The 25,732-nt window shown below is 44.1% G+C and overlaps 1 protein-coding gene across 3 annotated transcripts in view; it reads left to right on the top strand.

The window, feature by feature from the left end:
* Positions 1-14,687, top strand: part of gpr4 (G protein-coupled receptor 4) — a 35,137-nt gene extending 20,450 nt beyond the window's left edge. Inside the window, exons 1-4 of one of the 3 annotated variants that reach the window (XM_076734196.1) lie at positions 6,517-6,985; positions 8,368-9,103; positions 10,641-10,905; positions 11,623-14,687. In XM_076734196.1, the coding sequence (XP_076590311.1) occupies positions 8,975-9,103; positions 10,641-10,905; positions 11,623-12,344 (1,116 nt within the window). In that variant the 5' untranslated portion in view covers positions 6,517-6,985; positions 8,368-8,974 and the 3' untranslated portion in view covers positions 12,345-14,687. Of the gene's footprint in view, positions 1-6,516; positions 6,986-8,367; positions 9,104-10,640; positions 10,906-11,622 lie in introns of those variants that run through there. The other 2 variants (XM_076734195.1, XM_076734197.1) reach the window with 2 other exon arrangements.
* The last annotated feature ends 11,045 nt before the right edge of the window (positions 14,688-25,732 follow it).

The raw sequence follows: 25,732 nt of genomic DNA, 5'->3' as shown, positions 1-25,732 counted from the left end.
TACTGCAATCACAGGCAGACCGTTTGGATAGCTTCCTGTGAGGAAAGTACCAGGCCAAGCCGGGTGCACACACATAGCCTGATGTATTTGAATAGACAGGATCCCAAACAGAACATTAACTTCACTGTATGAAGCATATTTGCATTATTTTCATGTGCAAAACAAACAGCACTGCAGATTCTTCCCACTCACTCAGATCTCCTTCAGGTAGCTTCTTCATAAACTGGTGAGTTCATGTGTGACATCCAGACTGTATTCAAATGTGGGTGCAAATATGTCTATTCCTTTAATCCAAGACAATTTTCTCCTTTGGGAGACCATAAAGACGACCTTGAACTCTGATGTATTAAGATTGGAGGTACCTTCTGAGGAGTTTATTGAGTGGAGGATCATTTTAAGCACAAATAAAAGGAAACATGAATAATTCAAATAATTCAATTTTCCGCTTTGAAATGGGCCGTCGAGGTGTCTGTGTGGTGCCTCACTGAGGCAGGGTTTAATTTTACCGTCAGCTGTAAAAAGGACATCCTGCAGGGTGGAGACATGCAGTGTGTCACCAAAGGAAACTCTGCATATGACTTGAAGAAAGACGCTTAGCTGACGACGGACATAAAACTGCATCCTATTATTAGGAGGAATGTAGTAGCATCTGGGTCTCTGGTGTGCAGTGTATGTTTTATGAGCTGTGTCGGGGTCTCAGTGGTCTCTTAATTCATTTAATTCAGGAAGTGAATTTTCTCGATGCTTGACACAAAAAGAATGAAAAACTACAGTACCATGAGTTCATGTTTTACTCGTCCCCAGTGCACTTTAAAACAGTGTCATTGGCGTTGACTGAATTAAAGCACCTTAATCTCCGCTGTGGGCTAATAAACAGCTCTCAGGATCATTGTCTCGTCATTATCACAGCACACATCACAGCTGGGATAAATAGTGGAGTCCTGCGAGGGCGAGGCTCGCCTTTGCCAACGAAGCCTCCGATACTGACAATAAAACGATCAGAATCTGAGAGAGCAGGTTACAGTCAGGTGACGTTCAAGGCCGAGCTCTCGGTTCACTTTGAAAATAAACTAAAGGATAATGAACTTAATGAAGGCCTGCCAGGTCTGCTCCTGATGTCAAAAATATGTTCTAAATGTTGGGAAGTTGAGGTCAGGACCATGGGTGGGACAGCTGTCCTGTTTTTTAGTAACTGCTTGGCTGTAGCTCAAGTTCTTGTCCTTATTGTTCACACCAGACTATCAAGACAAAAACAGCACGGACACGTCCTCCACCTGGCACCAAACAAGTTACCAAAACTCCCCTAAAGAAGTGAACTGTGAACAGACCTGTCAACACTCCCATTTTCCCAGGATTCTCCTGTATTTTACCCCTCTCTCCCGCTTTCCTCCCGTCCTGTATTTTTAACCTTTCTTCAAAACAAAAACACCAAAAAACTGACTATTTGATGTTTGCTACATTTGTTACAATCTGGTAACTTAAAGGACCCAAAATGCCACATTTAGACCAAGAAAAGTTTATAGTTTTAATGAATCGTCCAGGAATGTGCAAACAGATGAATCTAGACAAATCACAGAACTTGGAGATCTCAGGAGAGGAGCAGCCAAAAAGTGTTGAATCCAATCTTCAGACAGGGACAGGCATGAACGGAGACAGGTGGGGATCAGACACCTGAGCACAAAACCCCCCACAGGAAGGCAGGGAGCAGAAAGGCAAAACAGATATCAAAAAGTACTCAGGATTTCTTCTGAGTTTGGTCGTTTAGTCGTTACCAAACAGATGAACTGAGGGTTCGATGGGAGGAGGTGATTGCATGATTGCGAGCAGCTGTGCTCAGGAGAGGAGGAGGCCGAGCCCAACCTGTTGGCCACGCCCTGCAGCGAAACACACCCACACATGACGGACAAGAGAGGGACAGGCAGGAGACAGAGGGGGAGGGGAAACACCAGGCATGATGGGAACAAAGGAGGGGAAACTGCAGATCCGCCTCCACTGCAGCAGGTGGCAGAATGTAGAGCAATTAGCTATAACTTCTGTTTTTAGCAGAAAGTTTAATGATGTATTGAATATAATGCAGGGAACGAGTTGGGACGAGTGCAGACTGACAGGGCATGAGCGACAGCAGGTGAGGATGAGACACCTGAGCAGAGTCAGGAAGGCAGGTAGCACACATGACCAGAATATGCTGACAAACGGTTTCTTGAGCTCTGGTTGTTGACTTCATAGCAAGGCAGACGATGCGATGAATACTGGTTGAAACCCTGGTGCTTAAATACTGTGCAGGCAGGTGAGTCTTGATTGCTTGATTGAGCGCACCTGTGCTCAGGGGGAGGGGAGGCTGGGCCCCACCTGCAGTGACACAGACTCAAACTTGACGCACAGGGGAGAGACAGACAGGAGACAAAAGGAGCACAATAACAGCTGCTGACAAGGAGTCAGGAGAAGAAGAAACATTTACTATCTGACCACTAACTGTAGTCCCTTAATGTAGGAACTGGTTCACTCAGTCATTGTCACTCTGATGTTTGAAAGCATGTTGTGTCACTGTGTGTAGCCTTGTCCACATGTGAGGACTATGTGGGCAGTGGTGAGAGTGGCGGGACGTCCCAGTGTCGACGGGTCTGCTTGTGACCCCATGTGACTTGTGTTTAACGCAGATCTAAACAAACCAAATTCAGCGCCAGTAACAGCACCTCAGCGCGCCATCATGTTTCCATCATGATAAATAACCACAAACACTACAGAGTCGTTTGACCTGGAAATGAGTGCAGGTTGTCCCACTCAGCCCTGAAGACTGTTGGAGGGTGTCGTGGGTTTTTTATCCAGTGTGAAGCGAGTATAAAACCGCCTGCGCCTGAAGATTATCATTGTTTTGGTTTAGACCATTTTCACCAGTTTTGAGATTTGAATGAGGGTAATGAGGTTACTGGTGTGTGTGTGTGTGTGTGTGTGTGTGTGTGTGTGTGTGTGTGTGTGTGTGTGAAGTGTAAGAGGTGTGTTGACATGTTTCATAGTGTTGCATTACTGTCTTCCTGCTTCCTCTGTTTAACTGTCAACAGGAATGTTTGGCATACAGCCACGCAGTTACTGCCCAAAGAGACACGCACACACACACACACACACACACACACACACACACACACACACACACACAGAGGTTGGTACCTCTATACTTTTTAGAGCCCTCATTTTGAACCCGTAAGTTTAACCTAATTTTAACTTCAACCCCTGAAACCAAAGTTTAAAGAATAATTTCATTTATTAAGTAGATTCTTATTTTCATAGTTTTAGCAGTGAGTTTTCTCGGTGTCGTAACATCAGACTGTGAACAAACTGGAGGAGAAATTAAAAGGAAACTGTAGAAATAGGAGCTAAACTGCTGTAAACTTCCATCACAGCTTCGACCTCCTGTACTTATTGCAGTTTTGTGCACAGAGTTCCTTTTCAAAGAGGTATTATTACTTACACTTCAGGCATTGACTTCACCTGAAATCAATGGAATACATAGAAGTTAACACTGTCAAGAGGTGAGGACTGGAGCTGGCGTTCCAAAATGTCTTCCCTCTCAAGGTTGGAAATACACACACACACACACACACACACACACACACACACACACACACACAGACTCACTGTCTACCTTGATATCTTCCTAACAGCGACTTCTGTCCTGACCCTCAGGTCGGGCTCTTGTTTGTGTTATCTTCCCTCACGGCTCCACAATCTGAAGTGTTTCTGCACCGACACAGAACTATTTACAAATCCAGACAATTAAAGGGACGTTCTAGCAGAATACAAAGCCAGTAACCTATCAGTTGGTTTACATGTGGTACAAAACCTGAATACTGTGTTGCATAACTTTAGGATGCTCCCACTTAACAGCGTCCAGTGGTTGTGTCTGTTTACTGCAGCTTTCACACCACAAAACTGAACCTGTGTTGGTCAGTAAAGTATTTTTCATTCGAGTTACAGAATGTTATCATGTGGTAATGAACGCCAGTCACTCAATGATAAGTTAGACTGTGTTGAGTCACATAACTTCATCTCAACCTTATCAAACCATGAATTCAGTGACGGCTCGATTTTGACTTGTAACGCTGCACTAAGCACAAATAAAAAACCTCTCAAGCATCTTTGGCTTGTGTTCATATCTCATATTATGTTGTTTGTTGTTCCTCGTCGCTCTGGGAGAGTTGGTCAGGTGGAGCCGTGATATTCAGAGTGACCTTGGTCAAGACCACGAGAGTCGAAAGTGTGAACAATGAGGCGACTGTAACAGAGAAATGAAGCAGAGAAGAGAACAAGAGTACAGTAAAGGACAGAGATGATGCGTGTGTAGAGTTTGTATTGGTATTTGTATATGACGGAGAAAACATCTGTTTGTGTGTGTGTGCGTGCGTGTGCGTGTATTTGTGTGTGTGCTGACAGCCAGCATGATGTGTGCATGGCTGCCTTGACCTAATCTCCTCTGGCAGGAGATCAGACACTGCTGCGCTGCAGCGGACAGCACAGAACAGGTTGATATAGGCCTCCATTGTACACACACACACACACATGCACACACACACACACACACACACACACACACACACGCACACACACACACACACACACACACACACACACACACACACACACACACACACGCATTCCTAATTCTTAAATCCCTAATAAACCTTTTGAACCGCTTTCCAGCTGTGAACTGAATCAGTTACGGTACATTTCTGCAGAACTGTATTTTATGTAGTACAAACAGTTTTTTTCCATAGAAATACAGTTTGTTTTTAAATAAGCTCTTTAATACATGCAAGACTGCACAGGGAGGCTGATGGAAAGAAAGCAGAAAAGCCGCCTGAAGATCAATAACCCAGGCCTGGACTGGCCACTGGGAGCACTGGGAGAATTCCCGGTTGCTTCGGCGGCTGATCGGACAGCAGATGCAAATGAAAAACCAAATGAATTCAAAGCAAAAACAACACAGGCGATGACAGTCACACCTCCTCCACCCCCGCCTGCTTTAAACCTGTTGATATGCTCATGGTCAAACACGCCTTGACGCCGTGAGCAGACACTGAGCCTTCGAAGCACAAAAAACAGCCACTTGTATTGAAGAGGCGTCATTTCTAGGTTTGAGTTGACTGAAGCGTGTCGAGCCTCAGAGATAAGAGTCCAGCTGTGAGCAGGACTCTGTGCAGGCGGTGTCACAGCTGCATTCAGTGAGCGGGCAGCAGCCTGTGGTGCCCTCTCACATTTAGCGCTACACTTCTTGTTACACACTTCTTGTTCCCTTTTAATTTGCTGATGCATTGCTAAGTTGCCAGTAACTTTCCGTCAGTGAAACAGGGTGAAACCATTGGCAGGATATGAATCATGCTGCCCACACACGCCTGCACAATGCATACAAAGCAGAGACCCACCTGTGAAAACGACGCTCCTTCTGATGCTAATGGTCATAAACTTTAAACGTATGCTGACGCTGAAGATGAAATAATTAAAACAGCAGCAGCAACAATAATAAAACTAGTGGATAATAGTTTTTCTGTGTTTTGTCGTGAGTCTGTTGGCCGCTCTGCAGGTGAGCGTAACATAACCTCTGTGACTGTTTGAGCTTCATGACTCACAAACAGGTTGAATGTTTGACTGTCAGCTGCTGCTAACTGACCCGCCAGCCTAAAGGAAACACCCAGGAGGGCAAACACACACACGTTTTCACTCACATGCACACACTCATGCACACAACACCAACAGAGAGTTGCGTGTGTGGATCCATCGCATGCAAACGCTGCGTGATAAATATCTGTAATTGACAGAACAAACCACATTTCTGGTGACAGCGTGGACAAAGATAACACAAGTGATGCCTGCTGCACGCTGGGAAACAAACCCACGTCACCCTCTGTTTTAGCTGAATGAGGACCGACAACGTGCCCTTGAGCAAGCCTCGGCACCCCAGAGCTCCTCCTCTGTAACCGCTGGACAGGCGCGGCCGTAGAAGTAGTTTATCGCACGTTAACTCAGTTTGTATTTAATCAGAAAGTTCATCGTTTGATGTGAGCGCAAAGCCACACACACACACACACACACACACACACACACACACAGAGCAGATTTTAAGTAGTGATAAGGCCGACTGGCAGTGAATGTGTCACTGGCATGCGGCCCTGCTGTTTTATCTAATGAGGAAACGAGGTCTGTCTGTGGCTCTGACAGATGTGATCTCGGTTGTTTGACAGCGCTGTGACTGACTGCAGGCTGAAGCAGAGACTCCACATTTTGTTTAATGATGCTGTAAAAGAGAGCTGCTCTGCTGAAAAACATCAAACTGAGGATGAAGAGTTTGTGCATTTGCTCTATTATTGTACTCATATTTCAGTTTTCCATCTTTTCCATCACATCAAAACCGTAGATACGAGTAAAAGTAAACTCTTCACTTCCCCGAAAGGACAAACACAAAATGTTTTTTAGTCTCGTAAGTGCTCCTCAGTGAGACCGCCAAGGAACCAGAATGCAATGCAACAATGCAAACAACAGTTTTGAGGAGATTTAAAGGGAAAACAAGCCAAACCAGTCAAACCGTGGATGCAGTTATAACATGTGGAACGCTAACAAAGAGAAAGACGAGTTTTGGGGGAAATAGAAGGCAGTAACTTAAATGTGAAACCTCTTTGTAAAATCAACCCTGAAGAGTCAAATTCGTCTGTGCTGTGGCTCCAGCGTGTTTGATAACAGATTACTGCAAAGTTTTGACCCATTTGTGGTTCAGCTTATCAGAATGTCCCCCAGCAAAGATTTATCGGCACAGGAATGACCTCACTTGTCCGTCGTGTGTGTGTGTGTGTTTTCTTGTGTGTTTGTGGCTGCAGCACCGGCTCGGACTCACTGTTCCACACCGGTGACTGAAACCTTCACACGGACGTCTCTCAGGCCGCTCGCTGGGACGTTTCACCAGGAAGCGAACGCTGACTGGCCTTTTCTTTGGAAGCAGGTCTTTATGGATTCATCACAGGGCTCCTTTTAGCTCTGACTTCTTTAAATCTTCTGCGTTTCTTCACAGTCTCCGGAGAATAAGGATTATTTCTAATGTTTTCTGTGACCCGAGGGACCGAGCGTTCGAACATTCGTGGTTGTCAGCTCTGTACACACATGGTCCTCAGAGAAACATCATTTTTAGCTTTACAGTTATTTGTACTTATGTGGATATTCTTGGTCAGCAGGAATTCTGATTCCATGAACTATTGTCTCTTCCTTAAAATAATGAAAAACAGCCTTTCTTTCTGTCAGAAATATTTCACTGCAATGTGAAAAAGTTGCGACATCCAGTTGGCTCTTCGAAGCTGAAAAACCTTGACGATCATTTCTGAAATCCATCGAACTAAGTGGAGTGAAAAAGAAGCTGAAACATACATAAACTGTGGAGGAAGGCAGTTCACGGAGCGGAAGAACGTATTCAAGTGAAGTGATTGAAAGCACATGTGTGCTCATATCAGCCATGTGCAAAAATATCAGAGCGTTCCAAGATGTACAAACAGAAGCTGAGCTCAGGGTGGGGACGTGAGGAGTCGAGGAGGGAAACAGAAACCGGCTCCCACCCTGCTCTCTCTATCTCGTCCACATATATTCAGGTCATGTTTAGTGAAGGCTTACATAAGGCTCATCATACGTCCTGAACTCTAGGAAGGTCTTCTCGTGCCTGTACGGTGTCAGCGTGTTCTGTGTTATCATACTGTACCAGATGTTAGAAGGTCTCTCCGTGAATGTCACCTAGATAAAACTCTGCACTCGCTGCATGAAGTCTTCCCCTCTGGGCCCCTGTCTTGCAATTTGTATGTCAGCCCATCAGGGCAGCAGAATTCAGCCTGTTAGAAGACTGTATGTTGAGGGTGTGTTCACTCCAGGCACTTCTGAATAGTTTGTTTTGACTGTGAGAGACACAGTATTCACTTCAAATAAGCAAACCAAATGCCTGAAAACTGCAGGTCTGATGCTCTTTCTTCCACATGAAGAAGGCAAAAACACACCTGACGCGCTGTGACAAGCATGCCAAACCAACAGGCGGCGGCAATGTGACTGTAAAGCCATGTCAGCCAATCAGAAGCCTGCAAAAGCTAGGAGCTGGGAATCAGTCACTGGCTCTTCGGAAACCTGTGGGTGGCATCACGGACACTGCGTCCATGTTTTAAACACTCTGTATGTGACGTAGTGCTTTAAAGAGATCAATCCAAGTTACTGCACGCAGTGTAAAAAACAGGCCTTCAGGCTGCAGACTGGAGGTGAAAGAGGCAGATCAAAATGATTTTGAAGCTGTTATTTTAAGGTAAAAGAGTTACATAACGTAGCTTTAACAGTCGAATCTCTCTCTCTCTGCAGAGTCCAGAGTAAATGGACGACCTGTCGGCTCCGGAGTGCTGAAGCTCTGTAAAATCATTCCTGCACTTCAGCGCGAGCATCCCACAGGAGTTTTATGTGTCATCAGGGCCGTGAGACACGCCCACACACACACTGATGCTCAGCCTCTCCTTCTCACAATGGACCTGGCAGACCTATAATCTCTAAAAGATTGATGAGGGCCTGCTCAGGCGCGGGAGGTCTGGCACGGCGTCGATAAGGCAGCTTTCATTTCACCACATTTTATCCCTCATTCCTTCCTTTCTTCTCCTCTTCTCGACTGTGCCGAGGGACACGGGGGCTGGCTTTGAAGTGTGAGAGAGGATTATGACACATCGAGCCCCCTGGGTGAGAAGGACAGTGTTTTAAACAGGAACCATGAAATGCCCTGGAAATGACAGTTCTGTTTTCTTCTGTCGCTCCGTGTTGGACAGCCGTGTGGTAGCCGAGCAGGACGCCAGAGTCGGCATGTCACTCTCAAACTGCCGGAGCTGGAATATAGTGAAACTACAGAGGGACGCTCAGAGCTGAGAGTAGCTTCACACACCTGCAAACACACAAACGCACTGAGAGCGTTCCACACAGGACAATGTGCAACATCTCGTTCTGTGATGTGGACAGTAAGGTGGACCAGTTCTTCCAGCCCACGCTCTACATCATAGTCATCGTTCTGGGGCTGCCCACTAACTGCATGGCTCTGTGGGCTGCCTACATGCAGGTGAGGAGGAGACACACATGAACACACACACACACACACACACACACACACACACACACACACACCAGCGATGGCTTGTAATGCGTGCTTTCAAACAGCAGTGGAGGAAGCATTCAGATCTCTTACTTAAGGAAAAGTACTAATACCACACTGTAAAAAATACCCGTGTACAGGTTAAAGTCCTGTTTCCTGTTCAGGTTACTAAAGTAAAAGTATGTAAGAGCAATCAGGAAGATGTACTTAAAGTATTAAAAGTACTCAAAGCAGAAAAACGTCCACTGTGACTGTTATACTCATACATTATATCATCATGTTGTTACTGTCTCGTTCATACATTCTGAACTATTTTTCTACAGATGATTATTTTCATTGTGGATTAATCTGCTGATTATTTTCTCCATTAATTAACTGATTGTTTGGTTCGTACAAAATTTGTCAAACCTCAAAATATTGTCTGATTAATTATCTCCACCAGGCTTGAGCCTTGGACGAACCGGCTCCTAATAATCACTTAATAGTAGTTTTTGTTTTGTTTTGTTTTGCTGATTTTCTCGAAATTCGGTTAGAATTTGTGGTACATTTGTGGACAATGAGTCGTAACCAAAGCTGTTAAATAATTGTAGTTGAGTAAAACATTGCAATATTTCCAGCTGAAATGCAGCAGGACAGAAGTAAAAATAGGCAAAAACCTAAATAGATTCTATATGGGAACCGATGCAGTGCTTGAATAAGCATTTGTGCTATAAAGTTATAGATAACATACTTTCCTCTTTGTAATAGGAGAGTTTTGATGGAACATGTCTGACATTGCTTGCGACATACAGTCAACAGAGCTCTGGGGATATTTTCCCATACAGCATCAAACATTTCCAGCATTTCCCACAGACTGACAGTTTGCTTTGGCAGCAGCTGGAGAGATTACTATTGACTTTTCATTCAAGCAAGCTCACTAAGTCATACTTTTTCAAACACAGCGTTATTAAAAGTGACAGTTCAACTTTAGATTATTGTTTTGCTTCTCCAGCTTTTCTACATTCAGTTTGAGCCCTGGCTCAGATGCTCTGTGGCTCCACACAGCAAAGGTGTGCTGGGTCACAGGTACGTTATGGTTATTGTAGTTCCCAAACACTCGTCATTAACTACACAGTTTATTCAGCAGAGCAGTTTAAATATTAACACTGTAATATCAATCCTGCGTGGACAACAGAGCTGTAGCTGGATTTCAATCCAAGCGCTGACAAATCAAAGAATCTCGAACATTATTTGTATGAGTCATGAAACGACGATAACACAGTCAGACCTGAGCAGTTCACTCTCCGTGTTTTGTTCCATGGTTCGACATGCAAACAGCGTGCAGCTGATGGAAATACACAGATCATTTGCATTTTACTGTCTCGTTTGACGTTTGCAGCCTCGTTATAAATCTCACACATCTTCATCGTGTTCTCTTTTAACTTCAAATCTTCATCTCTCCACCATCTGTCACTCCCGCCTCTCCATCCCTTCGTCTCTCTTCTTCGCTCTTTCCTCCCTCCAGGTCCGCCAACGCAACGAGCTCGGCATCTATCTGATCAACCTGTCAGTGGCCGACCTCCTCTACATCACCACGCTTCCTCTGTGGATCGACTACTTCCTGCAGCACGATGACTGGATCCACGGTCAGGAGAGCTGCAAGCTGTTCGGCTTCATCTTCTACACCAACATCTACGTCAGTATCGCCTTTCTCTGCTGTATATCACTGGACAGGTACTTGGCCGTGGCATATCCTCTGCGCTTCGCCAAGGTTCGACGAATCAAAACGGGTACGTGTGGGTACAGGCGGGCTTTTCTTCTTCTGACATGATATAAAAACAAATGATGGTACTTTAAAACATGAGTGTCCTTAAAATCAATTAGCTCTGATGGATGAATCTAAAATAAAGTAATCTTCCAATGAAACCACTCAGTCAAATCTGACCTCGTCCTGTTTTTGCAGGATAAAAATATGACATTTGATGATTAGTTTGCCAAACCGTGCTGCTGCTGAGCCCGGAGAGGATGTGTGTCTTCAAATCTGACATTCCCTGACATAACAGGAAATTCAGTTTGAGCAGAGATAAGATCACTTCCATATCAAAAGACAGGATATCTGCAAAAGTCCTCACCTTTAATCAAATGCAATGATATGTACCTCACACAGAGCTCGGAAACAATGCCCAAGACATAGAAATACAAAATAATGAAGTTTAGGAAGTTATTTTTTTATCCCATCCCATTGAAAAGCATTTTGGATGGAAACTCTTGGCTCTTTCAGAAAGTACAATATCCTCATGGATGGAGTACAGGCCTGCTGTTTGGTGAAATGAATGATTACTGGGGTTGTTACATGGTGTCAGCCCATAGATGTCTGTAATTCCAGGAGCTCCCTGTCTTCTTTCAGTGCAGTCCAGCTTTCACACAGGCTGCAGGAATGGAAGTCACTGCCAAGTCTAATGTTCCTCTCTCGTCTTCTCTCCTCTGCTCTGCCGAACGTCCTGCAGCCATCCTGGTCAGCGCCATGGTGTGGATCATTGAGATCATAGCCAACTCTGCTCCTCTCTTCCACGACGAGCTCTTCCAGGATCGGTTCAACCACACCTTCTGCTTTGAGAAGTATCCCATGCAGGACTGGGTGGCAGGGATGAACCTCTACAGGACATTTCTGGGCTTCCTCGCTCCATGGACAGCCATGCTCGTTGCCTACCGTGGGATCCTGGCAGCAGTGCGCTGCAACGTCTCGACGGAGCGTCAGGAAAAGGCCAAAATCCAGAGGCTGGCGCTGAGTCTGATCCTGATCGTTTTGCTCTGCTTTGGGCCGTACCACATCCTCCTTCTGGTGCGGAGCGTCATGTTTCTAAGGAAACCATGTGACTGCGGCTCAGAGGAGAGCCTGTTCGCAGCGTACCACGTATCTTTGGCCCTGACCAGCCTCAACTGCGTTGCCGACCCCATTTTGTACTGTTTCGTCAATGAGGGGGCTCGGCACGACGTCGGCCGAGCTCTCTCCGCTTTACTGTCTGCAGCTTGCCACAGAGGCTCCTCTTCCTCACCGTCACATGCTGACATACTCAACGCAGGTTCAGTGACTATGGAAACGCCGCTGTCAGCAAAGAAGCAGCCTTGTGTTTATGCCGATGGAGGCAAGACAAGCAGTTATAAGACAGAACTGGTGGCTCTAAAGGAGGAGTGCCTACAGATGACCATCCTCAGTGTTAGGAAGTGACCTCTGCGTGGAGCTAACTGCAGGTCCACTCTGCTCAGCTCAGTGGATGGAGGAAGCTCATGACACTGACTGGGTCTGATGACCTCTGGAATCAGGTGCATTTATGAGGCTGTAGATGCATGCACCAGAAAACAAATTGTTGGGTGAACGAAAAATTAAGAAATACTTTGCTATCGTTAGAGCCTTACCACTAAGTCGGGCCTGAATAGTTGCACCTGAAGAGGTCATCAAAAAGGTTTAAGGTCCTTTATTCTGTGACCATGTTGACAGACTGACAGTTCAGGCTCAGTTCTTTGTTGCTGACTGTGTTCTACTCTTATTACTTCAAGCTGTAGCTTGTCAGCCTCCTCACAGCTGCATGCATGCTAATGTTAGCATGCTAACTTGCTATGTTATCATGACTCCCAGAATGCAGCCACGGCTGACAACAATTCAATCATTAACTTTAGAGCATCCCCGTGAAGTGAAGTGTTGGACCAGAGGAGTTTTTTACTCTCCTTCTGACACTGAATGAGAAGTCAGAGGATCACCAGATTTCAGCCTCACTGGACCATGAATGTCCCAAATCCCATGCCGATCCATCGAGTAGATGGACCAAAGTGTTGGACTGACAGATCAACAGACCAGCTGACATCTCCATTGTCATGTCACTGCTGCGACTAACACGGATTTTATCAAATACAATTTAACAGACTGGACATTTGTACAATTTCCAGCTGTTCCAGGACTCATTTGCAATGCCTGGAAAGACATTCTTGAATATTTAAGTGGAATTATTTAAGCAGACCACACTCTGCATGGCTGAGTATTGTTAGTGGCCTGAAAAGAGGCACCTTTGCATTCACACCCAACTGGACAAAGGGTGGATGTCGGAGATTGGAGTTCGACACCCAAATGCACCACTTTGGCATATGGAAGAAGAGCAGAAGGTTAATAAAAAGATTGTAGATTAATGGTCCAAAACATTTTTAATGCTTGTTTTATTAGTTTTTTTGAAGGAAATAATGAAGCTTTTTGAAGTACCTCAGCTCATAAACTGTGATAGCAAGAAGGCTTAGAGAAGTGTCTCTTATGTAATGTGAGCAATGTCTTTTTCTTTCATTTTCAGCACAGACAGCGAAACAACTCCACAGAGAAAAACATAAACCAAAGCCTTTTACTGCAGCTGAGAGCAGGAAATCAGTGCCACAGTGCAGAGAAGCAGATGAAGTTTGTTAAAATGTGAGAGCATGCAGTAGTTGCCAATAATAATTAAAGTACGGCGACGAGCATGATGGTTCTGACAGCCTTTACTGTGCTGCCTCCATGAATCCCCCGACACGCTGGGCTTTGGTAAAGGCTCCACACAGTGCACCTGATAACTGTTTACATTTCTATTTCAGACAGATGCCTTCTAACTTAAAGTGTCCCGAGCTTCCTCAGTGATGTACAGCACACTGCTTTTCAGTTTCAGTCATTTTCATTCTTCATTTCCCCCAAAATGGCAGGATTCGTTCATTCCTCTTTGATGCAGGCGACAGCATTTAAAACAGCGACGTAACTGATCGGCGTGATTTATTTCAAAATGCTCGATGGAAAATGTAAAGCAAGCATGCCTCTCTTTTTGTACGTGAAGCTGATTGTTCTTAATGTAAATATGACCGACGATTATAATCTGCTGCCAAATTTTCTGAAGTCACGATGTCAAGTGAGATCTGTGAGGGCCTGCAGAAGAAATCTTCAAACACGTTCATGTATGTTTATATTTACCATAATTTGACATTACACTGGCATGAGTGATTGTCCTTTTCCTTGTTGGCAGCTTGTTTTTACTGTAAATCCAACACAAAGTGACCAAACATAGCTTTTTTTTAGCATTCAAAGCTGTTAGTTGCAGCTTCTACCACATAAAGAAAGTAAAGTGAGCAGAAGCATCTGCAAAAATAGTGCAATCCAACAATTCCTTTTTACATTTTCTTGTACTTTTTTTGTGAATCAGAGGTAATAACATGTGAACCATCCTCGTGTGGAGCATTATTGCTCAGATACTGATTTCATGATGATAGACAGTAAGTGTCCATGCTGCAGCTCCACTGGCCAACAATTATGTGTCAAGGATAAGAAATGTTTGTCTTGATGATCCCAGCAAAACCATCTTTTATGTTGTCTTGGCATGAAAGCATTAGTTCAATGATGTGAAGGCAGATTTTTTTTGGATACTTTCAGCTTGTTAATGTTGCCCTAAACGCTGCTTTGTGTACCATTGCTCTGGTTGTGGATCTGTATGTTGGTCTGAGAGGAGGTACCAGGCTTCATAATGTGTATGTGTTCATCAGCGACGTCAATGAGAAATAAATTATGCATACCAAACTTTGCATCCACACGTGTTTGTTTGGCACCTGAAAGGCTGCGTGGAAGCAGCAGCTGGGTGGAGGCGCCTCCACCAGGAGGAGGAGAGTTCACGACCAGATTCTGTGTTTTTCATTTTTATGTACTGGATTTTCTTCTTTCTTTCTTACTTGTGCTGGCACAGAGGTGTTTGTAGCAACTATTTAGCACGTGCTGACTTTGAGTTTTACCTTCAAATAAAGTAAAAAGACAATCTGACTAAACTTCTGCAAGCAAACTTAGTTTACTGCAGGCTGTGATCTCTGTGATCTGTGATTGGTCAGGTGTGTAGAGGTGTGAAAGGCAGGGCAGCCCTCTTTTTTTACTCTTCACGTTACTGCTTGACTCCAGGAGAGACTGTCTGAAAGTGTAACAGCGCCCTGCTCAGTGTCATTCAGAACAGCTGTAAACACTTTCGGTTTTGGGCGGGACGGACGATACGTTATAAGACCAAGTTCGAGACACAGCGAGATCTTAAACACAACCACATCTGTATCAGTGAGGTGGCAGGAAGTGCTTGTGCATCATTCTAATGAGAAGTCTGCAACGCCTCCCAACAGACAAATCCAGGCTGGGTTAATGTGCGCTAAGTGCTATAAATCACAGACTGCGTATTCCTGCAGCACTGCAAGTATCCTGTGGTAACAGATCACTGCACTGACCAGCAGAGAGAGAGCAAGTCTGGGAGACTGCCAACACAAAGTCACCTTCATCAGTCTTCACTTTGTCCAATTCCTGACTCCCAGAGCGACACAGCTAATGAATGTCATGAAGGACAAACTGCAGGATCTGTGTCCAGTGCATGTATTTCAATGAGCGCGCTGTGTGTGCTTGTGCATTTATCTTGGACGATGTGTGTGCCCGTGTCCTTTCCATTGTTATCCCCGTACATTAGAGGGAACCTTATATTTACGACCTGTCCTCATGGGGGTGGGCACGTTTCCACACTGTTATACAAGACAGGACAGTGTGTACGTGTAGGTGTGTGAGGGAGAAAAGGGAGAAAGAAGACAGCTAGAAATAAAAGGAATGCATGTGTAACATACAGGGACGAGTACCTGTAAAGGTGTACTGTATATGGGAGTTTTTGTACATGCATGTGTATGTGTTTGAAAAACAAAGGGGGGAAAGGGAGTGCTTGCACGTCTTTCTGTCTGGAGAAAAGAGAAAGGACATAACTGGCTCTCTGTGGGAACATTGCCTGCCGCCCTCTATGCCTCACTGGTCACCTCGGCTATATGTCTATATATAGCAGCTCACCAGAGGCCATGCTGTCATTACCAAAAGCTGCTCACCTGATTATTAGAGTGATTTATTATCAGGTAAGGATACAGAAACACCTCCGGGACATAAAGGATGATTGTGCTGTTATTTTCATGAGATATTCAGATTTATTCCCCAGTGCAGCTCAGCAGCGGCGGCGGCGGCGGCGGCGGCGAAACTGGAGCGTACAGTTCACCTCTGAAGTGACTGAATGACAGTGACAAAGGATGGAGACGGAGATGTTTACAGAAAACATCAAAACATGATCTTTTCCTCAACCTAACCACAAAGTTTTGGTGCCTAAACCTGAACAGAGTGAGACAATTTGGAGTGTTGGGGTGAAAATGTGTTTGGTTTGTTTGTTGTACCTGAATAAATCCTTCATTCCTACAAAATTAACACACTTTCACTCTGATGTTACCTCTGTGTTGCACTGGTGAACCGTTTATGCCTCCCACAACTGTGACCAATGTGACCTAGAATCCATATTTAAGACGCATGTTATTTATAATCTAATTAGTAACTCATTCAGTCGTATTTCCATCCTGGCGGAGGAAGCAGATCACCAGCCCCTGAACAGCCCAGACAATGGCACCACGAGGTAAAAATAGACTCACACTGCTGTGGGATGGTAACCACGTATCGTGCATCGTGCAGGAGTCCAGAACAAAAGCCCTAATTCCTGACTGACAGGCGTGTATGTTTTAAATGTCATCACATGTTTGGAGAGGCGTTCAGGGTCCTCGTGGGCTTATCAAAGTCTTTTTAGCTATAAAAGCCCATATGACCCAAATCACCACATTAAGAATCACACTTAGATTTATTAGGTTTAATAGGACAACAAATATAAGCTGTTGAGTTAATATTAATGCCGAAGTAGAGAAACTGAGGATAAATTATGCTAAATTATGTTTGGAAAATGTAATTGCTCCTCATTTTTCTAATATAAAAAGTTATGAAAGGAAACTTCCTGCAGATGAAATTCAAGTTTTCATTCATCCCATGTTCAAGAAACACTTTTAATTCTAATACACCATAAACTGCCTTTTGGATCCCTGCACAGCTTATTGCTGATCCCTCCTCTTATTGGATCAGTTTTTAATGCTTTTACCATATGAGCATTCTATAAGGGTTAGGGTTTATATTTTTAGATATTTTCTATGCTGGTTGCTGCAAAAAGAACTTCCACTCAGGTGAGGATGAGCTGCCTGAACACACCAGACTCTTCAAAGCCATTCAGGAGCTTCTCAATGAACTCCTGTTTTCATTAAAATAATCCACAGCCTCATTATTCACATCTGCACATTTGAAAAACAAATTCATGACAGCTGAATCACACAGAGACTTTGGGCTCGACCAGGCATAATTAATCCTCAACGTTTGAGGTCGAGACATTTGCATGATTTCAGGAATCTGCAGGGGAGTGCAACCAAACACATCCACACTTGTGTCTTAATTTAGTCGTGTTTATTTAGCATTTAGCGTGTTTGTCTAACATTTGACCAACACACTTAAAGCAGATACTTTTAAGACTCTTAACATGTTAATTTTATGTGATACAAGCTTTCCGTTGGCTAGCTTGTTTACTCCCACTTAAATGATCCCTTACTTTTCCCAGAACAACTCTCGTCTGTCAAACACAGTTAATGTGGTTGCTGAGGAGAGACCGGAGTTCACAACAGAACCAAAATAGAGAGCAGGAAACAACCAGCCTGCACAAGAACCCTAAACCCTCCACTGACAGACGTGGATTAGCTGCTGGCTGCCTATTAAAGGTGGCAAGAATGAAAACATAATTGCTCGGCTGCCAAACTTTACATTAACCTCAGAAAATGCAGTTTTTTCCATGTGTTAAGAGAAGAGTGCTGTTAATGCCTTAGCAGCATATTACAAACAGCACCAAGACCATAGAAATAAGGAAGAGTCCCAAATCTGCAGAAAAGGTATATCTTTAAAGAGCGGATGGTCCAACAGAAAATCCCAAAGCCTCGATATATTCCTGCTGATCGCAGCTATAAACAGACCCGTGTCCATGTCAAGGTGAAATTGCTTCAGTGAATTACAGTGTTCCCTCACAGCATCGAGCCGTGAGTCACCAAGCAGCCGCGATCTCAAAGGGTCACAGGAGGCGGCGTGGTGTCCTCTGTGTGTGTGTGTGTGTGTGTGTGTGTGTGTGTGTGGGTAGAACATTCTTCTTTAAAGAGATGTTTGAAGGCTGGTTCAAGGATTAAAGTTAGACTTAGGTTTAGGTTAATTGGGTTGGGGAATGCATTATGTGTACTGTTTTTTAGCTCAGCTAGGACAGCCTCCTGTCGCTGAGTTTGACTGGTGCGACGGAGGAGTTCTGACTTGACAGTGCGATTGTTCGGAGGGCGAGACGATACCACGGCGGTCCATGCAGCCACAGTAGGTGGGTGATGTCTGGACACACGAATCCGATCTTGTAACAACAGTGCGGACAGTCTGTCTTAAAGATCTGATGTGAGAAACAAACCTGATTCGCCGGCAAAGCCGAAAAATCTCTCCCCCTCAGCGTGTTTTACATTGTGAGTGTGTGTTTATTATCTGCATTTAGCAGAACGTGTGGAAACATATATCCACGCAGGCTTATGAGGTCACGCAGGTTATCGTGTGTCAGGTTGTTATTTGATAAGATAAAAGTCAAAAGGAAATGAAACAATGGCTGTTTCTGCTTCGGCCTCATGAAGTCATAAGGGTCTGAAGTCTGACTCACGTCTGGTGTTAAACATCAGTCAACCTCTCCTCCGTCGCCTCAGTGCCTCTTTAACAATGAACCCGAGAGAGAGAGAATACACCACCAATATCGCTCCATCAAATGTGAGAATGAGGACCCAAGTGCAGAGCCACCACAACATGGATATTGCTTATATCAACTCTAATCTCAGACTTGGCAGCTCCAGATAAGCAGCAACAATACAGATTCTCTGGTAACGCACAGTGAATCAAACACCAAGCAGTCACAGGCAAACCAAAATCCAGGAAGCGTAAGGCAAGACTCGTGGTCAGGGACAAAAGGCTGAGATATTTACCGATGAACAGGCGAAGTCGGAAACAGGCAGGTTCAGCAACGGGAGACCAGTTCATGAGAAACTGCTGCAGAGTCTTCCATTGGAACAATGACAGTCTGATGAGGAGTGAGTGTGGCAGAGCAGCTTAAATACTGCACTGATTGCTATGAGCCTCAGGTGTGTGATCAGGTGAGCGAGCAGGTGGACGTGGCTGAGTGTGGAAAAGTGCCGATGAGAAGTCAATGGCAGCAGGTAAGAGGACTGAATACTGTGACAGATATCTTCTTAATGACTCATCGTAGGGTTTAACAGACCGTTTCCAGATCCTCTGTCCTCCTCTTTCACTGAGTCACTCTCTGCCCAGCGAGCAAATGCTGCAATTTGCTTTGTCACACCTCATTTCGCAGAATAAACAAACTATTTTAAGTCGAATAAGAGATGGTTTGTGACAGCCCAGCCTGATTTATTTTCACAGAAATCTGTTTATTTTTCAGATTTACCAAAATCCTCAGCTATCTCTTGACTCAGCACAGTGATCAATCACAGTGGCAACGCATAAACAGCTGGGCCAAATGTCAATAAAATCAACAAGGCATTCAGTTTTGTTGATACAGAATGTAAACCAACACCATTTAGCGACGACTAAAGAATTTAGACAGTTCAAAGAACAGTCGTTTTTTAAAGAGCGTCGCATGAGTCGGCGGGTCAGACCATTAGCAGCTGTGACGCAGCAGCTTCACTTATCTTGACTTTACTCGAAATGTGTCCGACACCCTCGCTAACCCCTGCAGATGTTTCCCGACCGTCCGCTGAGCTGGTGGTCTGTTCCTGACTGGGAATCCTGCTCTGATTGGTTGGCCTGAAGAGGAAACGATAAAATGAGCCCTGAACTGCAAAGCCAGCCCACTTCCTGTTAGCAGATAGTCCCCATGGTGGGGACAGAGTGAGAGTCCAGCTGTGTCAGCACAGGGTCTGTGAATTTTGGAAGAGGGGGGCTGAGATCAGACACTGGGACTGGGTCTGTGCTCACGGCACTGAGACTGGCAATGCAGCTGGGACTGGAGACTTAACCGAAGAACTCAATTAGAAACGGGAACAGGAGCTAGAGGTCTGGGGATTGGTCGAGGGATTGAGACTGGGATTAAGAGTGGGGACGGAGACTGGGACTGGGACTTGGCCTGCAGACTGGGAAAGAGTTTAATAAACAGGATCAACACATGACTTCTGACCGCTGCAGGCTTGACATTAGAATGAGATGGATTAAGATGAGTGAAATTCAGAGAAAGACTGAGACTGGGATTAGATTTTTTACTGAGAATGGAGCAGGGCAGAAAACAGGGACTGGAATTGAAACTGGGACTGCTTACTGGGGTGGAGGCTTATGGGTGGGTAACAAAGGCGTGGTATGTCAGAGTGGGAAATAAAGGTGTTTGAATTACAGTTTAAAGGATCTGATGATTCCAGTAATCAATCAAGAGAAGAATAATCAGTAATTATATAATAATCGTCCGTCTGAAGTTAATACGAGGCTTCAGCCGTCTAAGTTAGACAAATCAAACATGAATCTTCCAAAGTCCCTGCTTGTTTCTGCAGTGTCTCCTTCCTGAAAGGGATTGAAAAGACGATAATTTCTCTAAAAACTTTACTTTGATTTGCCTGCCTCATGCTGATGAAGCCTGATATTTGTACTGGTTGAACTTTGGGACTGACTGTCGCACAGAAACACTGCGGACACTGAAATGCTTTGAGACGGGACCTTTTTGTGCCTGTGATGACAGGAGGAACAAGCAAAGTGACCGACAAAGCTTTGGCTGAACATACGTGAACGTATGTGGGCACTGGAGTATTGTTTTCAATGTTTTCTTTTCCTTGAACACACACGCAGCAGAGGTTGGGGTGTGGCACTTTTCAAAGGTGCCTCGTCAAGCAACGCTCTGTCAACGGGAACGCCCCTGTTATTGTTCGGAAACATAACTGGGTCACACCTCTGCCACAAATAGAATCTGATTGATTGACTGATTACACACGTTTGTTGGATTAATTTGCTGTGAGATGAGAAAATTCCACGACCTTTGGGTTCATGAAAATGCTGCAAAACCTGCAGCTTTCAGACAAACTAAAAAATGCACGATAAACAGCAGTTAGAGCGGCTAAACCTGCGGCTGGTTCCACAACAAACTTTCAGCTCTAAATGTACAAAGGCCCGATGAAGGGACGTCGTTCCACCTGGTTCATCTGCAGGATGAAGTGATCGATGCCTAAAGCAGTTCTGGCTGTCATGTAATGAAGCCTGCCTGCTCAGCTTTCCTCTTTGAAAATGTTGCTATCGATTTTCTCCTCATGATAGGTAAGAAAGGACGGATCGGTCATGTCAGATGAACCTGCCTGAGCTGTTCAGTCATTTTCCCATGGCAGGAAATGACACAGGAAACACTCAGCGCTGCATGTTCAAACTGTTGCATCTCCGTCCTTTGACCGAATAGAAATTCTCCCGTCAGGTTTGGTCACTTCCCAAGAATCCTGTCTGATTACAGAAAATCATGACTCACATATTACACATTATTACACTTCCTCACAGCGCAACAATTGGGGAAATACTTCTATATAAAATCATGTGTTTGCATTAAGTACAGAGCTGGAGTCAGGATGTGGTTAGCCTAGCTTAGCATTAATGACTGGGAACAGGGGGAAACAGCTAACCAGGTTGTATCAGGGTCTAAGTATCCGGTTTGGACAGTTGGACTGTTCTCGGGATCCTTTTGGACCAGCTCTCTTTTACAAACAATTAATTTATGAACATTAGGCTCAGGCAGATTTTCTGTAGCTCTGTTTCAGATCAGGTTTGAAAACAATTTGTCAAAACTTCTAGCTGGAGGTTTAAAGGGCAGATATGGTTCAATATTTTGGAATATTAGCTTTTTTGCTTTGCTGTTTTTAAGAGTCAGACCCAAAGATCAGTGTTAAAAATATGCTCTAACACCACCGTTTTCAGGGGCCTAAGTTTTGCAGTCTTAAACAGGCTTATGAAAAACCTACCAGACAGTCAGATCTGGTCTGAATAAACTTGAGGACAATCAGACATGATTCAGGTCTCACTGAGGACCCCCAGCATCCCTCTGTGCTGCTGGGATTTGAACTTATATCTCCAGGCAGGAGTGGAGGGAACCCCAGGATGTTTCACCTCTGCAGAGCTGCCATCTTTGTTTATGAGCAGAGGGTTCAGCGTGGATGTCCTCAGACTGGAGCAGCGTAAACCAGTAGGCACAGAGGAGAATGTCCAACGTAAACTGCATCCGCTCAAGAAAACAAACTGCCTCCATCGTCTGCGAGCGAGCGAGACAGGCAAGAATCTCATCCCGTTCCCTGTTTACAAACACAATTTCCCCTTTTTCTCCTCCTGTTCCTCCTCAGACGGGGCGCCGGCGATGTGCTGATCGGTGACTCTGCTTCGGTTTATTTTCTATCCAGAATTATCTAATCACTAAACCAATAACCAGGTTTATTTCCAGCAGCTGATATAATCATATTGTTTGGCCCACTTTGCTTTACAGTCTCTTATTCCTGGACGTGGAGACTCGTTCAGGCGTACAAATGTTTTGCTCAGTCCCGCAGCACATCTGTCGTAATCTTGTGTTTTTCTCTGAGGAGCTCAGCCCTGCACTTCCCATTTTCAACCTTCAGAATTCATAGGGTGGAATTAAGTGATTAAGTTTGGCTTTTTTTTCCTTCCTGAAATTCATTAACTGTGATTTGTGAAATGGAAATAGCACCACATGACCTCAGTGGAAGAGCTGACTAAACACATGTAAAACAGAGACACAAGAGGCTTTATTAATGACAAAATAAATAGAAAGATACAAGCAAGGTCATCAGAAAAATACTGATCACTTTTCTCCACTAACACAGTGAATTTTCAGAAATGTGCCATTTAATGGCTTTTAAAAGCTTTTTAAACGTCAACATGCAGTTGATTGGAACGCTGCCTGTGAGTGGAGGCGGGACTCTCGGCCCCATACAGCACAAAGTGTGTGTTTTTATTTGTTTCTATGAAGAACCAATAAGAAAGGACGTTCTCACGGTACCCAGACTGGACCGATGCTGAACAAACAAACTGGAGTGGTAAAAGAATATCATCTACGTGACCGCCGTGTTTACCTTCCCTCAGAAGACAAGATGGCCGACAGGCGTTGTAAAGAACTTATGTAAGGGCGTTACAGGAGTCAGATTACAGCAGACTGATGATTGTAATCTGATTACTCTCTCAGATTACAGATAATTTAGAAAAGTGCAGTTTTAAAACGATGGTTAATAACAATTAATCATAAACTAGTGTTTGGTTTATTAAATTATTTCAAATTAAACTGCTAAAAAACAAAAACCCTAAAAAACAAAATACCACATTCCTGCATCAGCGCTGTGCTGAACACATTTACATTGTTAAACAGCACAGCTGAGCGAGTCACTGTTGTAAAGCAGTGGCTTTAGAATTAAAAAATAAGGCTGTGGGTTTTGTTTTCCTGTGAAATATTATACACAGGTTCATCCTCTCTGCTCCTGTATCATCTGTCTTTAACTCTCACATCACAGGAGGAAAAGTGATGGAATCAATGAGGGACACGTTCTGTTGAACACTAAAACAAGCTCAGCCTACAGTTACATCAGTCCTCTAAGAGAAACATACATACAATGATGGAATAAACCACCGGGATGTGGATTTGTTGGAACTTTCCTGTGCTCAGTTTTGTAGTTTTGATGCATGATGCACTGAAACTTGGACGAGAGCACCATCCAGTGTATGAAGAGCATAATGACAGTGGCACTTCTAGTTGAACAGAAACAGTTGAGGTTGTGTTTGTAGCATCAGCATCAGTGACTTTATTGCAGTGGATTGCAACAATATTATTATTATTAGTAGTAGTAGTAATAGTAGTAATAGTAGTAGTAGTAGTAGTAGTAGTAGTATTACAATGTCTGGGTCCAGTCACAATCCTGTACACTTACACAGATTCACATCAGGAGCTTCTCAGTACAGCTGCCTGCTGTGATATCTGCTATTGTACTCTTTGCTTTAAGTAGTTGTGATTTCTCCTGCCCAGATTTGCTAAAGTTTAAGATGTTTCTGTCTTTTCATTAAGGCTGCTAGTTAAACAACATCAACAGCTCACATATTAACAAACATATAATGTTCTTTAATAAAAATCTACTTAGTTATATTTTCTATTGAAATTTCCAGTTTCATCAAACGTTTTACAATAACGGTGTGAACAGAATAACTTTAACAGTTGTGACAGTTAGTTTAGTGCTCTGTGCCTTCAGATGCCTAACGCCTGATGGGACCAGTGAAGACACTGCACCCCCAGGCAAGGATGAGCTGAATATACAAGTCTCCATAAGTTCTGTCCATATATATTCATACTTATGGTATCTATACCTTTATTTTGGATATATATCTTTATATTGTGACCGTTTACTGTATTTATCACTTCAGACTGTGTAATATCACTATTAGCACTGAAATCCTTCATTTGAGTTCTAAATAACCCACTGAAGTGGCTCATTGGTCTGTTCAGAATATCATTGGCTATTCAAAGTGTCAGTTATCTGCAAAGTCAGCTGTGATTGGCTCAATCTTCACAGAAGAAGAGAAGGAGGCCCTTCTGTTCAACTCAGACTGTTATTGGCTTCTTTAGTGCATATGTAAATATAGCGGATTGTGATTGGTCAAGTTTGAAACCTGGCCGGTTAGTACACCTTTCCGGAAGTTACAATGAGGAGACAAACGAAGAGGAGCAGGTCGCCTGCTAATTCCAAAGGAGAAAACATGTTTCTGTGGATTATTATCATGTTTTGGACTAAATATTTTTACTGCCGCGGATCGTCGGACCTTTGTGGATGTTAGTGGACCGTTTTTGTGGGAGTGTTATGATGGTGGATCACTAAGAGACGTTATGGGTGAGTTACCTCCATCTTGTGTCAGTTTTAAAACGGTTGGCTCCTGTTGGCCTTTTTTCTGCCTTTTGTTGTGACTGTGTCTTGACATAGTTTGTCGATCGATTCAGGAGAATCTTAGCTTGCTAGCAGTGCATGAGCATAAACTTGAACATATCTTCTTTTGTCAGTTAACAATAATAACGGATCCAACGGCCCACGGGTGGGTTGTTGGAACCATTAAGGCTAGTAGAGTGTGTTTTTGAGTGTGTGTGTGTGTGCGTGCGTGGTGCGTGCGTGGTGCGTGCGTGCGTGCGTGCGTGTGTGTGTGTGTGTGGCGCAAGGCGCGCGAGGCAAGGCAGCGCATAGCTGCTAGCTGATGAGTAGTTTCCTGTGTTGTTGCCATTGTCATGACTACTGTGGTCAGTGAAGTTGCCACAGAGCCCCTATTCTGCCCTAAAATACATGTCCTCATACTTGAATATTCATTGGCAGCCCGCCATGCTTAAAACATTTTCCCTCGCGCCTGTCTGTTACTGAGAGACTCAAACTGTGCAAACTTCAAGATGTGTTAGAGTACTAGATAATCCATCACATGATCATGACTGTGACACATGAGACAACAAACATAACTTGTAGTTTAATAACTTGAATGAATTTATTTAGCTGATCCAAAACAGATTTTCTGGTGAAACATCCTGAAGCACGACTGTTAGATTTTTTTATTTTTTGGTACTTGTTGCATGCAGCAGTGCTGAAATCAGGCTCGTGTTGCTTCAGAGAAAATCACTTTGTTTCTGT

This window comes from Chaetodon auriga, chromosome 7, assembly GCF_051107435.1.
Source record: "Chaetodon auriga isolate fChaAug3 chromosome 7, fChaAug3.hap1, whole genome shotgun sequence".
Lineage (NCBI taxonomy): Eukaryota > Metazoa > Chordata > Actinopteri > Chaetodontiformes > Chaetodontidae > Chaetodon > Chaetodon auriga.
The sequence above is the reverse complement of the archived record's forward strand: the minus strand, read 5'-3'. Positions and strand labels throughout refer to the sequence as shown.